This window comes from Phaeoacremonium minimum, assembly GCF_000392275.1.
Source record: "Phaeoacremonium minimum UCRPA7 unplaced genomic scaffold PA7_03_scaffold_558, whole genome shotgun sequence".
Lineage (NCBI taxonomy): Eukaryota > Fungi > Ascomycota > Sordariomycetes > Togniniales > Togniniaceae > Phaeoacremonium > Phaeoacremonium minimum.
This window is the reverse complement of record NW_006921460.1, coordinates 180,388-195,942: the sequence shown is the minus strand read 5'-3', so window position 1 is coordinate 195,942 and position 15,555 is coordinate 180,388. Positions and strand designations below refer to the sequence as shown.

At 51.7% G+C, this 15,555-nt stretch overlaps 3 protein-coding genes across 3 annotated transcripts; 1 reads left to right on the top strand and 2 right to left on the bottom strand.

Annotated features, from left to right (window-relative positions):
- Positions 1-4,415: 4,415 nt before the first annotated feature.
- On the top strand, positions 4,416-5,624 carry UCRPA7_7854 (putative splicing factor 3b subunit 4 protein; the record flags this gene model as incomplete). The annotated part of the gene is made up of 2 exons (XM_007920376.1): positions 4,416-4,432; positions 4,541-5,624. 2 exons carry the CDS (start codon positions 4,416-4,418, stop codon positions 5,622-5,624), a joined length of 1,101 nt encoding a protein of 366 aa, XP_007918567.1.
- Positions 5,625-6,167: 543 nt separating this feature from the next.
- On the bottom strand, positions 6,168-8,866 carry UCRPA7_7853 (putative cap binding protein; the record flags this gene model as incomplete). Its single annotated transcript, XM_007920375.1, has 4 exons — positions 6,168-6,973; positions 7,046-8,126; positions 8,192-8,673; positions 8,788-8,866. The coding sequence occupies 4 exons, from the start codon at positions 8,864-8,866 to the stop codon at positions 6,168-6,170; spliced, it is 2,448 nt and encodes an 815-aa protein (XP_007918566.1).
- Positions 8,867-10,924: 2,058 nt separating this feature from the next.
- Positions 10,925-12,217, bottom strand: UCRPA7_7852 (putative cmgc gsk protein kinase protein; the record flags this gene model as incomplete). Its single annotated transcript, XM_007920374.1, has 5 exons — positions 10,925-11,328; positions 11,390-11,738; positions 11,796-11,879; positions 11,936-12,108; positions 12,172-12,217. The coding sequence occupies 5 exons, from the start codon at positions 12,215-12,217 to the stop codon at positions 10,925-10,927; spliced, it is 1,056 nt and encodes a 351-aa protein (XP_007918565.1).
- Between the last annotated feature and the right edge of the window lie 3,338 nt (positions 12,218-15,555).

The following is a 15,555-nucleotide window of genomic DNA, read 5'->3' as shown; positions in this document are numbered from 1 at the left end:
TACTAGTCTTGTGTAGGCCTATCTTGTAGACTGCTCGGTCTTGGTGCTACGTGCTCAAATAACGACAGTGATCATTCGTACGAGACCTCATGACGGATAAGAACCGTCGAATCTAGCCGGACTATAAGCCGATTGCATTGAATAGAAGAGAAAAGATCCAAGAGCGTTTGCAGAAGCGAACAACTCGCTAATTCCGTTTATTGCTGGTATTACGCCCTATATCTCCAGTAGATGCTGGCACTCACAGACTTCCTTGAATTGCTATACGCGACGCAAGGTGGTCAGATCACCTAAATATCTAGTATCTTATCTTCAAGTCGTATATGCCAGTAATCATTATCTAGAAAGACGTCTAGTCAGCACAAAGATCTGGTGGGTACTGTTGAAATCTCGATCTATCAGGATTAGAAACCCCCTGGTAAAGGGATACACGAGTGTTCATGAACAGTCTGTAGAGTGCAAAGGATCTAAAACGACAAGTTATCACACCTCGTGCTTGTTTGTATCTATGTTCTCTCTTTTCTCTCACTTATCCACGAGATTCCGACGTTTGTCATGCTGTTGCTCGTCACTGGAAGTTCAACGAAGTTTCGGTCCCGGATTTCACCTAATAAACTCCTCTCAACGGAAGTGATCTTTACGAGTCATTTTGGTTCACTAGTAGGTCGATATTCTCAAGAAGCTTCCACCTACACATAATTACTGATTTGGCGACTCCTGGCTGGAGTGAGACGAAAGCCATCTTCAACCAGGGTAGGTTCTTCATGACCGATCGTGATCCCTCGTCGTGAAAAGACCCGAAGGTAAAACCCAAGCCTAAGGATTTGACACTCTATGGCACGGGTTTAGAAACAAATGCTGTCATCACTACTGTAGACCTGTTTTCTCTGACTTACTATAGTCCGTCTGATCACCTGGTGCCTTGTAATATATGCTCTTCTATTAAGATGGTTGAAACTCTCGCCCTTTGTAGGAGCCATTTTTTCATTAGATGGGCTTTCGATCTCTTTCTTATATCCGGCGTAAGTAGTTAATGTCGAAGGAGTGAATGTAAACTCTATATAACTAGCCTATTGTAATCGTAAGACTTAGGTTCAATCTTGGTTAACCATATCGAATAGTATCTCTATCTCTGACTGGGTCTATATATATTCACTCGCGCTTACTTTGGGCAGAGACTGTGTAAACCTAGCTTGCTTGATATTTGTTCGTCCTGTCTTAGACCATGGTCTGGAACGTCCGTCAAGCCCGATAATTATGGTGTGAGGTATGAGGAACATCTGTGTATTGCATGATCCATATGGATCAATCAAGGGAGAAGATTAACCGCAGCAATGCCTACTTTATGAGCTCCTGCTATAATCGATTCTATGGTGATACGATAGCACGATCTGTGGACTCGAGAGGAAATAATATTACACCGCGGAGAAGTAGCAAAATGTCGTTGCAATGGCAGCTACTTCACAGCGCACAGCGATTACCGTAGACGTGCGGGAAGCACTGTTTATTGGAGTAAGAGTAAAGCCAAGTTCGAGATATATTTAGCTTGACTAATATAGTCGCTTGTAAATGAAGACTAGGTTACGATTCAAACGATAGTAATACAAATTGTACAAGAGATTCTGCTGAGTGTCGCTTTAACTTTCGTATTAGTACATTGGTTCTAGTCTACCAGCCGAGGCAGATAGTACTTGACGTTTTCGTAGACAAGGAAAGTGATCCAAGTTGCTGGCATAACCCTGATTACGCCCGGAACCAACCCACGATAGAAGCCTCGAACACCTTCCTCCCTCCAGAGCTGTCCGACTACTCCTGTAATGCCCCTTCCAAAACGTGACTCGGCATCGTAATTCTGTAGTCTACTGCGAATGACTTGATAAGGATAAGTTACAGCTCCGGCAACCAGCTTTGATGCAGTCGATATGACAAGAGTGGCTTCATTTGTGAGCCGGTCCACCCCTATTTCCACATTTGCAGAACCCTGCGCAGCTCTCCTCTTTGCGTGACGCGCAGAATACCACCGCTTGACTGGTTCATACACTGCAAACTGCACCGCTCCATGGCTGACCCCAATGAGGCTGATGCCTAGGCCGCGGTAGAAGCCCTTCACGCCCTCGTCGTGGAAGAGCTGCTTGGCCCCCGACCACATACTCGGGTAAGCGCCAACCGAGCTGCGGTCGGAAGAGATCATGCGCGTCTTGAGGACCCATATGGGGTTCGTGATGACTTGGACACAGGCGCCGGCAAGCCCGGATGCAACGAAGAAGTCTGTCGGCGTAAGATTGGCCTTGGATGATGACTCCGATGTCTCCCTCATAAGCACCTCTGAAATTGGCGCTGGGGATTTCAAAGTTGCCATCGCACGCTCAATGCGTGACTTGAAGAAGAAAAAAGATGCCCAGCTTGTCGCGTTTCCAAGTATGTTCGGCATAAGACCGCGGTACACGGCCGTGACAGGACGATCTGCTTGGAGAAGCCCTCTCATGACAGCCTTTGCTGTGATTGGGGTGGACGTTGAAGAAGCAGTGCTCCTGTGAACTGTCCTTCGGAATCAGTAACCCACACGTTTGAAATCAGTGGATGTTCAAGTCAATCTTTCTTACTTTGCATCCGTGTCTTGACAATATCAAGAGGGTGCACAATCAAGGTCGCCATGGTACCAGCGGAGAGGCCGGCGATAGTCTCAACGACGGCGGGCGACAGCCCTGTGTATTTGCCATCAGTCATACTTCAAGATTTCTACATTTGAAGGCTGAAAGGTCGAGTGGATGTTGCTTTCTTGAGAAAGCTCATGAGCAGAGGAGTTCGTCTGCCGGGGCTTGTAAGCGGTTCATCTGCGTCATGATTCGTCCATGACTTATGAGGATGCTGAACTGTTTCTTTTTGGTTGTGATGAGTATAGCTTATGTGAAGAGCTTTAGGTACTTGACTCGCAACCTCGTTCAATGACTTCTTCTACACAAATGAACTCGCAGAGTTTGGTTGGAGAATACTCTTACAAATTATCGAGATGGTTGATGTTGTTTTCTCGTAGTAGTTTCGCGGTGATTAACCGAATTTCCAGGCGGTTAGTCAAGGCTTTATGCGGCTAGCCGATCTCTCACTTTACGTCAGTGAGTATGGCAGCAATTCGACTCGCCAAGCTGCTGTACGCCTCTGTGGTGCTACAATAAGGGAAAAATATGCTCCAAGTCGTGAACGTCTCTGTGAGTTAGCATATCATAACTTAGTGGTCATTCCCCATTGACATCGGGTACGAGAGACCATTTTCTTCGCCTTGAAACGAATTCTTACTGAGCCATGTTCATTTGGCCATGTTCATTTTCATTGAGTGGTCTGAAGCTCGTCATTATGGTAGTACATATTTAACATGGACCTGTCACTGGTAGACAAATCTCTTGTGATATCGCTCTGACATCACGCCGTGGATGCCAGATATGTGCCAGATCTCAACCCCGAGCCGCTTTCTCCCTTCTTCCCCTTTCCGTATAATTTACACTGCCATAATCCTGCCTGCGCCTAGATTCGGGATTCGTCTAAGAAAGAGGGGACAGGAGTCTGCTGAAAGTCAGTCGACTGTTGCTCGAGATCTAGGAGACGTGGGCCTCCTGTGGCTGCGGAGGACGTACCTGATGATTGACGGTCGAGGCTCGCTGCGCGTGTATCCTGGAATCTTTGTTAGACATTCGTAGATTATAGAATTATTCGATAACCATCTCATGAGTCGAAGTCATGTCATACCGAGGTAAAGGATCAGGGGCAGATATCCACTAGAAGAGTTGTTAGCCATCATTCCAGCACATGCAGTCTTGCATTACAACTCACTAGTGAATGGCAACTCGCGAGACCTCAATGATCTTGCCGATACGCTCCTACAATCGTCAGTCAGCCCAAGGTGACCACAATGAACTTCCCAAATTGCCTACCTTGGACTCTTCTGATAGTGCAAACATCTTGGTTGTTGGGCTGCGCGCCGTTTGAAAAGGGAATCTCTCAGTCGTGACTTGACGAAGCAGCTATCCAACAAACTGATGATGAATGGCCTTGGTAGCGAGTATTGGAAACGCAGGACCTTTCGGGAAGGGAAGAGATGCTGGTGATGAATAGCGCGGGTTGAGGACGAGGAAGAGCTCGAGTCCCAAAAATTTAGGAGCACTCGGGAGGAGCTAGGGTCCCACTTTCCAAGGTGAACGCCTACGTTCACCTAAAGAGGACCAACCAGACTTGCGAAACTCTTCCACACCTGGCCCATCCCGCAAGCACGCTAGGCCCAAAGTTCTTGCGCGGCCGAAAAAAGATGCTGAAGCTCAAGCCAACCGCGATCGAGGTGACAGCGGAGGATATTCGGGCAGACACTCGTGAAGATTGTTCCTTCGGTACTTTCCTAGGTCCCTTGCCGCCGGAGTCTGCTCAAGATGGCGAACCGACACTGGTGAGTTCATTTTGTTTTTCACTAGTCTACAAAGCTCCCTTTTTCTACCAGTTTCCGCGCCTACTATCCCATCAATCAAACAAGAGCTTGATACTGACAGTTTTGCAGGGAGCAGAACAAGGATGCGACGGTGTATGTAGGGAACTTGGACGAGAGGGTGACGGAGGCTAACCTCTGGGAGCTGATGATCCAGATGGGTCCGGTGTACAATGTGCACATGCCCATGGACCGCGTGTCGCGCACACACCAGGGTTATGGCTTCATCGAGTTCGACACGGCCGAGTCCGCCGACTACGCGGCCAAGGTGCTCAACGGCGTGCGCCTGCACCAGAAGCCGATCCGCGTTAACAAAGCCTCCGCCGACAAGCAGAAGCCGCAGGACATAGGCGCTGAGCTCTTCATCAACAACCTCGACCAACAAGTCGACGAGAAGACCCTCTACGATACCTTCTCCCAGTTCGGTGGACTCGTTGCCCCGCCTACCGTCATCCGCGACCAGAACAACATCTCGAAAGGATATGGTTTTGTATCGTTCGACAGCTTCGAGGCTAGTGATGTTGCCAAGGAGACCATGAACGGGCAATACCTGCTTAGCAAGCAGATCACCGTGGAGTACGCATACAAAAAGGATGGCAAGGGCGAACGCCATGGCGACGAAGCAGAGAGGAAGCTTGCAGCAGAGGGCAAGAAGCACAACATCGTTCCCGAGCAACAGCCTCTGCCTCCGGCGTTCCTCATGACGGCTCCCGCACCCGGCGCTGTCGTTAACGGCGCTCCGCCTGGATACGTCGACCCTCTCGCTGTTGGTGCTCCGCCTGGCGGCGCCGCTATCCCGCCGCTCGGCATCCCGGCCGGGTTTGGCGCTTCTCCCATTCCCGGTGGCGGGCCCAGGTTCGACGGGCCTCCAGCTCCTCCTGGCTTCGGCCGCGCCACGAACCTGCCCCCTGCTCCGTCAGGTCTACCCGCTCGCCCTCCCCAGAGCTCCGTTGGCTTCGGCGGCCCTGTCGGCGACTTCCACCCCGGTGGACCGCCCTTCCGTGGTGTCCCGCCACCGGGCCCGACTCCTCCAGGTTTCGCTAATGCCCAGCCTCCACCTGGCTTTGGCACTCCTCCCAACGCCGCTCCATTTGCGCCGCCCCCAGGATTTGCACCACCTGGCCAGGCACCCCCTCCTGGGTTTGGCCGCCGCTGAGCTACGGCGTAATGTATACGGGCCGATGTCGGTGTAAGATAAACGCATGTTTTGTTATACAAGAGCAAGCCATCAACATTATGGATGGCCATCAGTTATCAGAGGTTGTCTGGACAGTGGGTTAAGCCTCCCTAAGCCATGCCGGCATACGGTATCCTAACAGCAGCACAGTATCCCAACCTCCATCAAGTCACGATATAGTCCATTGGGCACATCGCAGACTTCAGAAATGACCTACTTTACGGTCATGTGTCAGGGGGTGGATGGACTTGGCGACCGGAGTCTGTCACGGTTATGAAAAGTTACGGACGGCATGGCATTTGAGATACCCCATGAGACTAGAGAATCGACGAACCGGTCCCTTTTGCTATTTGTCTGCTCTGATTTGTTCTCACCTGACCAATCGATATCGTCCCTTAGCTCCCCTCATGTGACCTGTAGTGGTACATATTGCGAATAACCGCTGTGATGCTTTTTTGGGTCCCTTTAAATGAATCCTGCCGCTTTGCTGCGTGCTGCAAATATCTTACACTTTCCAGCCGTCTACGCATCGCCATTTGCTGCGGCCTGCTCAGGCTTGCTCTTGGCTGCCTCAAGCAGGAACGCCTCTTCAATGGCAGAGCGTCTCCTGAACACACGCGCCCATCTGTTGCCCCAGCGCTGGATCAGCTTGTTACGCTGCTCGGCGCCCTCCTGTCCGTCCTCCATCATCTCGTCCTTGCTCCCCGCCGCCCAGGCAACCAGTGCGTCCTCCATGATCTTGAAGAGCTCGCGCATTGCCTTGATCTCGCGCTGCTTGATGTCCTCGGCGTCCATGTCGACATCTTGGCCGTTTGCGGCTTGCGGGATCGGGTTCTGAACCACTTGTCTGACGCGTCCAGTGACCTTGATGACGGTGTTGAACACCAGCTCATATACATGGGCTTGTGCCAATGCATCGCCGCGAGTCTTGCCGGCGTAAGTGATGAGGGCCCACTGAATCACGGCTGCTGGGCTCAAGATGGAGTAATTCAGCAGCTTCTCCACGATGCTCACGGCAACGCCCGGATGCGGGCTCCAGTACGCCATGACAGCAGATATTATCTGTGCTCGGGCTGGCTCAGAGGCGGCGCCCGCATCGAGGAAACGATCCTTGGTCCTTTCAATGGCTGCCAACACGTGTGAGAGGGACTTTGACCCAACCCAGAGGACAGCTGTGGTGAAGACGTCCGTGCTAGCTACCAAGGGATCTATGCCTTGATCCAAAGCAAGTGAATGAATTCGCTCGATGACAGGCTGGATCTCCTCATCGGGAGCCTTCCGTCTTAGAAGCTGCGCAAGTTCTCTACCCTCGGCGGCAAATGGAGTCTCTGTAGTGGCCGCATATTAGTATCTTGCTTCGACAAAGGTAGTTTTTGAGATGAAAAACAAAGAAGACTTACGGTCGTCCTTGAACTTGAATTCGGGAACGTCCTTCTCCTTCTCAGGACCAATGAGGGGCTGGTAGGGCTCTGGTAGGGTATTCTTGATTCGCTGAGCGAAGCTAAGACGAATTTCCTTGTCGATCGCGCTGATGATAAACGCCTTGAATGGGTGAAGACTAGGCAGATACACATCATCAACCCACTCCGTCCACTTCCAGGTGAAGCCGAAGTTGCTGAGATGGTGAGCGAACCAGTCGACGAATCGATTGGCCAGCTCAAGGTCGATACGAACGCTGTTTCGGTAGAGGAATCTTATAGCTCGTCCCAAACTGGGCGCAATCGCAGCTGGCGCGATCTTGCAGGATTCAGTCAGTACTGAATGGTAGTAGACTAGCTTGTGCTCAGGACTGGGAAGCTGGAATAGCTGGGAGAAAACAGCATCCACAGCCACATCCTCCGGCTTCCAGGTTGATTTGTCTGCCTCGATATCCCGAAGTCGGTCAAAGGGAGTAGCACGCTTAATAAAAGTGCCGTCTGCAAAAAAGCAGTCAATATCGATGAGAAACCTAGCGGTGACATTGCGATTATAATCGAGAATGTTGATGGTGTCCAGCAAGACGTCCCTAATCAGTGACGCAGCAATGTTCGTGACTGGTGGTACAGACTCAACATCCTGATCACCGTAGACGGAGAAGAATACCTCCGGGAATAACGGACGAGGTCCGGCAACGACAGTCTCGGGGATTGTGATAGCTGGCAGGGCATGCTTGGGGGAGCTGTCGAGCTTCTCTTGTTGCTCAATCTCCTCTGGCGGCATCGTCCAGGGCCGTGGCAGACAGGCAAGCTGCCAACCATTCGCTGCTTCCGTCTGAAGCTGCTTCTGCAGTAGCAAGATGAAACCCATTGATGCTGCCGGGCTCTCTTCGTTCTCCTCGGGGATGTATGGATCGATCAAAGCCTGCAAGGCGTGCGGTTCTGAGGCAATAATCTCGGTCTTTTCCATGAGATCTGCAGCCTTTTGTAGCCATTTGGCGGAGTCGGTCGATAGGACGTATGGGATAGTGAGCAAGATGATCTTAACAAGCTCGGTACCAATGGTCTATAAACAGCTTTGTTAACCAGAGCTTCCAAAACAAAGTGCGCTGCGATTGCGATCAAACTTACATCATCCGAGTTGGCAGTTTGCAGGTCAACAGCCCTGGCAAACAGCTCCTCCAGCACAGGAAACACGCCATCGCCCTCCAAGCAGCCCTGAATGCAGGCTAGGAACTTGAGGTAGAGCTTGACGTCTCTCCACTCGCCCAGCTTAATCTTCTCCTCCGTCGCCGCAGCCGCCTTTGCTAGCAGGTCATCCACGATCTTGGCGTCCGCTGGCACAGTGGTATTGGTAACAAGCACCACGGCGGCGGCGAAGGGCGTCTTGAGAGGCTGCTCTACGACAAGCTGCAGCACGAGGTCGACAAAATTGTTCCGCACCGCCTCGTCCTCGTAGTTCTCGGCGACCATGTTCGCGATGCCGAGCACCTCATCGTGCCAGCGGCGCAGAGGCGACTCGGCCAGATTCAATAGTTGCTTGCGGATGCGCACATGGACGGGCGCATCATGGCGCCGACGTGGCCCTCGGCGGTCGAAGCTGTCGTCGTCATCTGTGGTAGGGATCTCGCATTAGCAACTCGAAAGTGCAGGCGCCTCGGCCACAGATGTGCCAATCCAGGCAATTTGGTGATATCTCCTGTTTGTCTCAGCTTCGCATGACTTACCTCGATATCGTCTCTTTCTTGGATTGTAACCACCACCACCACCACCACCACCACCATGCCTGCGATCGAAATCGGCCATTGCAATGCAAAACAATCAAGGTAGATGCCAAAAAAAGAGCGTGGGAGGTATCGCAGCTCCTCAAAGTAATAGAGCTATGAAGTAGTCTGATACCTTGCGGCTAGTGAGGGTACCGATAGCTCCTGGAAGCTGTCTGCGTTTGGACGTGATGGGAAAACGCGAAAAAGTGCAGCCGAAATGACGAGGCTCTGGTGGCCGTCTCACAGCTCTCTCACATTCAGCCGAGTCTGCTTTTGGTTAGTACCTACCTAGTGGTTTTCAGCCTTGCATATTAGGCATTTACATCTTGCAAGGACACTAACGAGCTTACTATGGTTAGCCTCAGGATGACTGCGTGGGTGGTCCTAGCGTCAACCAACCCCTCCTCAGATGCGCTTGTCTCTTTGAGTCCCGAGCCTTGCCGCCTTTGCCTGCCCCCAGACAGCCCAGCCCTGGGCTGGAAATTCTAAGAGACCCTCCATGCCTGCTTGAATCAATGTACGAAGGAGGATGGAAATGCCTGTGCGCACTAGGAGTACTTTTGCTTCTTACCCCTCCCGCGGAGACTGTGCTCCAAAACACCACTATGACGTCGCTTCCGACCTGCAATGTCCCAGATGATGGGGTCACTTACTAGTCTGCAGACTGACTGTAGCATCGACCCGCCCTGCAGAGATCTCCCTAGAGGCGCATCATCAAGAATCAAGGATCGGTTTGCGGGGAGGAGGGGGGGAGGCTGACACTATATCCGGGGAAGAGACAGCGATGGGCAGAGACGGCTCAGTCGATCATCGACGTAGTATGTAGACAAGACTGATGTTGCTCGCAAAATGTAGCCAACGATCCAAGGCTCGAGGATAGTTGGCGATTTGATATACACGTATAGAAAAGTCACGGAATTTGCAATTATTTGAATTGGAGACCGTTTGAGGCTCTGTGGAAGAATCTGTCCATTTCATCATGGTAGCACACAGCCAGGAGCCGTAGACTTTTTGGGTTTTTTCCCCTTAGGTGATCTGGACCAACACAGCCAGCCCCCATTTCCGTTTTGTGCCGCCGGAGAGCCTGGCCGTTTCATGATCACGAATACGGCACGCCCTCAAAGAAACAAGAAAGAAGTAGATAGAAATCTTTTGAATCATGCCAGAGCCGGGGGGGGGGGGTTTTGAGGCTACAGTTCCACGCCTCTACCATCATCACAGGGAATCAAGCCTCCCCTCATCCGTAAAATGCCCTGCCATCCCTCTGCAATCCGTCCAGCGAGCCCTCGTAACCTCATCGATAAACCTAAGATATACTCCAGAATCCCCTAACCACAGCGTCGCGACGAGTCGGATTCCAGAGACCGCATGAAACAACTTTGGTGTGTGTGTATCAGGCCCGGCAGCTTTGAGGTTGCCTGCCCCAAGCCATGAACCCCTCCTTGGACATGAGGTGTGAAAGTAAGCAAAAGCCATCTCGGTCATGTAGCAGAGAAGTCTATGAGTTTCCATAAATCTTCCTCATTGCGGCCTCTCACAGTGCAATAATCAATCGATCCGTCCTTCCAGAGGATGCAAGGCCGTTTTACGATGAGCTTCCGTTCCCAACGGCACGCTCAATCTGGACAAAACGCCTCAACTCTTCCAAAAACACGGATCAAAATCCCCGCATGTGTGGCCAGTCGTTCAAGTCGTGCGATTATTCCTCCCTGGGGGCTATCCTGGGTTCCTTCCATTAAAAAGTCGCCGTACAGGAACGAAATGGTCATATGCTACTGCCTTCTTGCAAAATCATAGACAAATCCGATGTCGGCAACGTTCGTGCAAGATGAACAGTCCAGAGGAAAGGATTGTCGCGGCCGACGAATACATGTATCATACGTAAAATGGGGGGCGATCAAACGCCCCTCAGTCTAATTTCGCCATCATTTCTTGCTTCGTCATGGGTGTGAAATTGTCAATATCCAAGCCACGTGCTGCGAGAACGGGTCTCATGTGTGGAGGCACCAGCTGGTGGTTTAGATGCGGAGCAATTGATAACTCTGATGCCACAAACATTGATTAGCTATGCCAAATACTGAGATTTTGGGGGAGGAGGCTAACCGTGACGTGAGAAATCGAACAGTGAAGGAAGATCCCTCACTTGGCCAGTCTGGTGCCTCGAGTCAGGCAATCTCGTGTTAGGATCGCGCAGTTCGTCAAAGAAAGGATGGACCATTGCATCGATCGCGCCCAATCGTTCCGTCGGTGTATATTCGAGTAGGCGCGCGATCAAGTCAATAGCGTTCGCATCCGCCTTCCGGAACACCTTATTGAACGGATGAGGCTTGATCTGAGGGAACTTGTGCTCCATGTAGTTCGGGTTCATCGTTCGAATCTGCTCTCGCGTGGGTGTGCCCAAGACCTTGATGATTTCCACGAGTTGGTCGATACCCGATTCGCCAGGGAAAAGCGGCTGTCCGAGCATCAATTCTGCCATCACGCATCCTGTTGACCACACATCTAAAGGGGGAGATTTATATTAGCCATATGAAATCCTGGTTTATGCGTGAAGAAACCCTACCAATTTTCGTTGTGTAGTTTGTCGCCCCGAAAATCAATTCCGGAGCTCGGTAGTATCGCGAGCAAATGTATGAAACGTTCGGCTCATTCTCCACCAGTATCTTAGCACTGCCGAAGTCGCAAAGCTTCAAGATGCCAGTGGTAGGGTCCAGAAGGAGGTTTTGCGGCTTAATATCACGGTGGCAGATGCCCTGGGAGTGAATATAGGCAAGCGCCCTGAACAGCTGGTATATGTAGAGCTTGACTTCGAGGATTGGCATGGTCGTCTTCATCTTGTTGAAGAAACGCGATGCTCTGTACACGGTCTCGGGAACGAATTCCTGGACCAAGTTCAGGTAAACCTCGTCCTTCTAGCAGATCATTAGCCAAACAATCGATGGGCACCTTTGCGACCGTTGAATGCTTACACGCTCGCCATTGGAGTAGTAGAAGGCCTTAAGCTGTACAATGTTCGGATGTCGCACGATACGCATGATTTGCAGTTCGCGATTCTAATTGCCAAATGGTTAGGTACTAAAATGATGGTACGAAAACCATGTATTCCTACCTTGAACCTCTTATCCTGGAGCACGCGTTTGATTGCCGCATCCTCGTTGGATGGCGACAGCTTAGTCTGGAAGACAACGCCAAAAGATCCGTTGCCAACGATCTTGCATTGGGTATACTGCAGGTCTCGGGTCTCGCCGGTGATGCCGTCCTGGACCTTTTCGCGGATGACTTCTACACGCAGATAATTAGTATCGCCTCAAGTAGCTTGGATCAATTGTTTGGGTCATTTCTTACCCCCCATCCGTAGGGTATTGAAAGCTGCCGGCCGGTTTTGTGCCATCTTGTGGACCAGGACCGTTCAGATGCTATCGTTCTTCCCGGGATTGGCGACTACGGTCTGAGGAGGGGTGAGGGGACAAAATGGTAACCTGAGGAGGGCCGTGTTGGGCGACGACTCGGCGTGTTGACGATTTGTGGCTGGTCTGGTATGTGCAGGCTTTCCGACTAGGTATGCCGGGGTAATGCCTCCTCAAAAGCGAGATGAACTTCCCAAGATGGAAATATGAGACCGAAGCGTCAATAAGAAGAAGAATTTGTTCGCTGGAGTCGTAATTGCTCTTTCGTTACTCGTTGCAGGGCGTACAGCCGGGTGGTGCTGGTGTTTTTGGTTGGAATAGTAGAGGAGAAGTGGGCGGGGTGAAATGCGGTCGAGAGTGTCGCGCGGGAGGAAAAGAGGTTCCCTCACTGACTGACTGACAGACTGCGACTTTTGAGCGGTTAGTTATGCAAACACCGGCTCGCGAGCTAGGGCATTTAGATCGGTGGGTTTAGCAGGATGGGGGACTCGAGGAAAATATGGAGATGATTTGGGTTGTGCAACCGCCTAGGGTGAAAAGAGAGAAGGATGGGTGGTGGTGGTGGTGGTGACGGAGTGGTGGGGAAAGAAAGACGTTGAGAGTCGAGGAAAGGGACCGGGACGCAGATGCTTTTTGAGATGCAAGGTGGGAAAGGGCCGCCAGATATTGCGGGCGGACGACAGATCAGACAGACCAGGCCGGTTGGTTGCCAGCGCCAGTGCCAGAGCAGTGCCAACGACAGCTACTACTTACTAGTGGTACTGTAACTAGTAGTGGTCGTGGTCTAGGAGTAGAAGCACACCAGGAGTACCACCACCACCACCACCACCAACGAGCCAGCAGTAATGCAGAAACGTCAGGCGGGGGATGGGATGGGTCAGAACAAGAGGCGCCTGTGGAATGGGTGGCAACCCAAACGACGACAAGCCTCCCGTCTTTCTCTCTCAGGATATACAAGGCAGCGCGAGTTCTGACCTCTCGGCGGCCCTTGACGCTCCAGCTCCAGCTCCAGCTTCAGTCTGTTCAGAGGCAGGGGAAGTAAATGGGTGCCTTTGTATGATGGCGTGCGCTTCTGGATGTCCTTTTTTTGCCTGCCCGGACACGGCTCATGTGGTGGATGAAGCGAGGACCAGAGCACAGGAGAGCAGCTTGAGAGGGGTATAATATGTGGATGTGAGCGAGGGACGGGGAATCAATGCGTGAATGTATGCGTAGGTAGGTAGCTGTTGGCCGTGGTGCAGGTCTCTGCCTGTCCGTCTCTGTCTCTAATTTCTGGTTGGGATACACCCATGCTGCATTCTAGCTGCAGCAGCAACAGGGAGCAGGGAGCAGAGAGCAGGGAGCAGTTGCAGCGGACTAGCAAATAATAGCCAGTTGGGCAGACAGACGCTGCTGATGCTGCTTCTTCTGCTTCTGGGTCTGATGCTGGCTGATGCTGGCTGATGCTTCTCAATTACGTGCTGCTCCCTCCCCTCCATGCAGCCAGTGAGGTCAGATGGCAGGCTCTGGGTCTCAGAATGGGACTGCATGTACTCCAAGGTACCCGATCCTCGACTCACGAGCTCCTGACCCAGGTTCAAAGGAGGGGCAACTACTCCCTGTGAAAGGCAACGGATGGGCTACCTAGTGTAGGGCAACGACGAAGAAAGAGTAAAATGACAGAGCCGTAAAAGGAGAAGTGGAAAATAGGGAAAAAGGGAGAGGGAAAGATAAAAATGCACATACGGAAATCTCGAAACTCGCGCGCACACACACGAAACCACACGGTCGTCTTACAAGGTCGCGGAGTGCAGGTCGATCCAAGTGGACAAGCGTTCACTTCACTTGGGGAAGCGTAGGAGGAGGAGAGAAGAGAGGAGAGGAGAGGAAAAGAGTAGTGGCAGCAGGCAGAGCTGAAGCTGAAGCTGCCGGGCGAGTGAGTCGAGGAGGGGTAACAAAATAGACAGACGCCTGAGGTATAAAAACGGTCGATGATGTGGTTGGTAATGCCAGTCCTCAAAGATTGAAGTGGTAGCTGTGGCTGTCGTCTGCCCTGCTCGAATCTGAGCGCAAGACAATCGAAGTCAGCTTCTCCCCTCAGGTAGGGCTGAGGCGAGATGGAGCTAGGCAGGTCGCGGGTCTGCTCGAGCCCAGGGGAAGAGTCAATCAAGGTCAAGGTGAAGGTGAAGGAGGTGGAGGGAGGAGACGGGATCTCTGAATTGCCTCGTGGCGGTTGGCTGTGTGCTCTGAGCTCTGAGGTGAAGATGAACGACAGAGATCAGAACCAGTCAGTCGTTTCAGTTTCAGTCCAAATCCCGTCAGTAGTAGTAGGTAGGAAATAATAGCAGGCAGAGGACGAGAAAGAGGGGCAGGCAGGTCGACACAAGCTCGAAGAGAGGCAGGGTAAGGTACGGTACGGTAGGTAGGTAGTCGCTTTGGTCCGTCTGTCGGTCGGGAGCGCGGTAAGGAAGGTCAGGTAAGTAAGGTAAGGTAAAAAAGTAAGGTCTACCTAAGGGTGGAGTAGTACCTGAGGTCACTCCAGGTAAGTAGGATGAGGATGAGGTACTTTGGGTCGTGGTGGCTACGAGGTCAGGTAGGGATGTAATGCGAGGTACCTTAGTTGGGTGTTATATGGGTACCGCAGCAGCGCTTTCGTGAGGTCGGGTTGGCGCCGCCTTCGTTTTAAGCGTGGTTGTGGTATCGTGTGATGCAAAAGAAAAAGGTAGCGTGTGGGCTGGGGCCCGTGACCGACCGCCTGTGACGTGACTTGGACAAAGCAGATGGCCAAAATAGCCTCAATGGCTGGGCTGGGCTGCCGGGGTCGTCAAATGCAGTCAAATGCAATGAATGAGCACTAGGATTTGTCCGAGGCTGGGCTCCAGTTACTCTCCTCATCTCCTCTGTTTCAAACAAATTTGAATTGAATCTCTCCACGAACACCTAAATACCTGTCTTAAGGTTGGAGCTCTCTCTCTCTGTCTTGTTTTCTCATATGCAGGCCAGTCGGGTCCCAAGTTACCTAATCTCAAGCAAGACTTAGCCCCTCTCCATGTCGACTCATGTTTGCTAGCAAAAGGCCACAACTAAGCAAATACATGGCCAGAGGGCCTGGTCCCGTCAGATGGTGCTGCACGTAGTATATACTTGAGCCTGTATTTGTGTGCGTGCGTGATGTCCAAACTCTGATCTGATCTGATCTGACTTAATCTCCTATGGCTCATCTCGGCTTCTATGCTCATGGCCCCTCCCCGTCTTGCCCACTCGCTCAGAGAATAGTGAGAGCAGCCTTCAGCTGGATCTAGCAGGTTCTTCTGCTGGATCATTGCCACCAATTGCTCTTTCG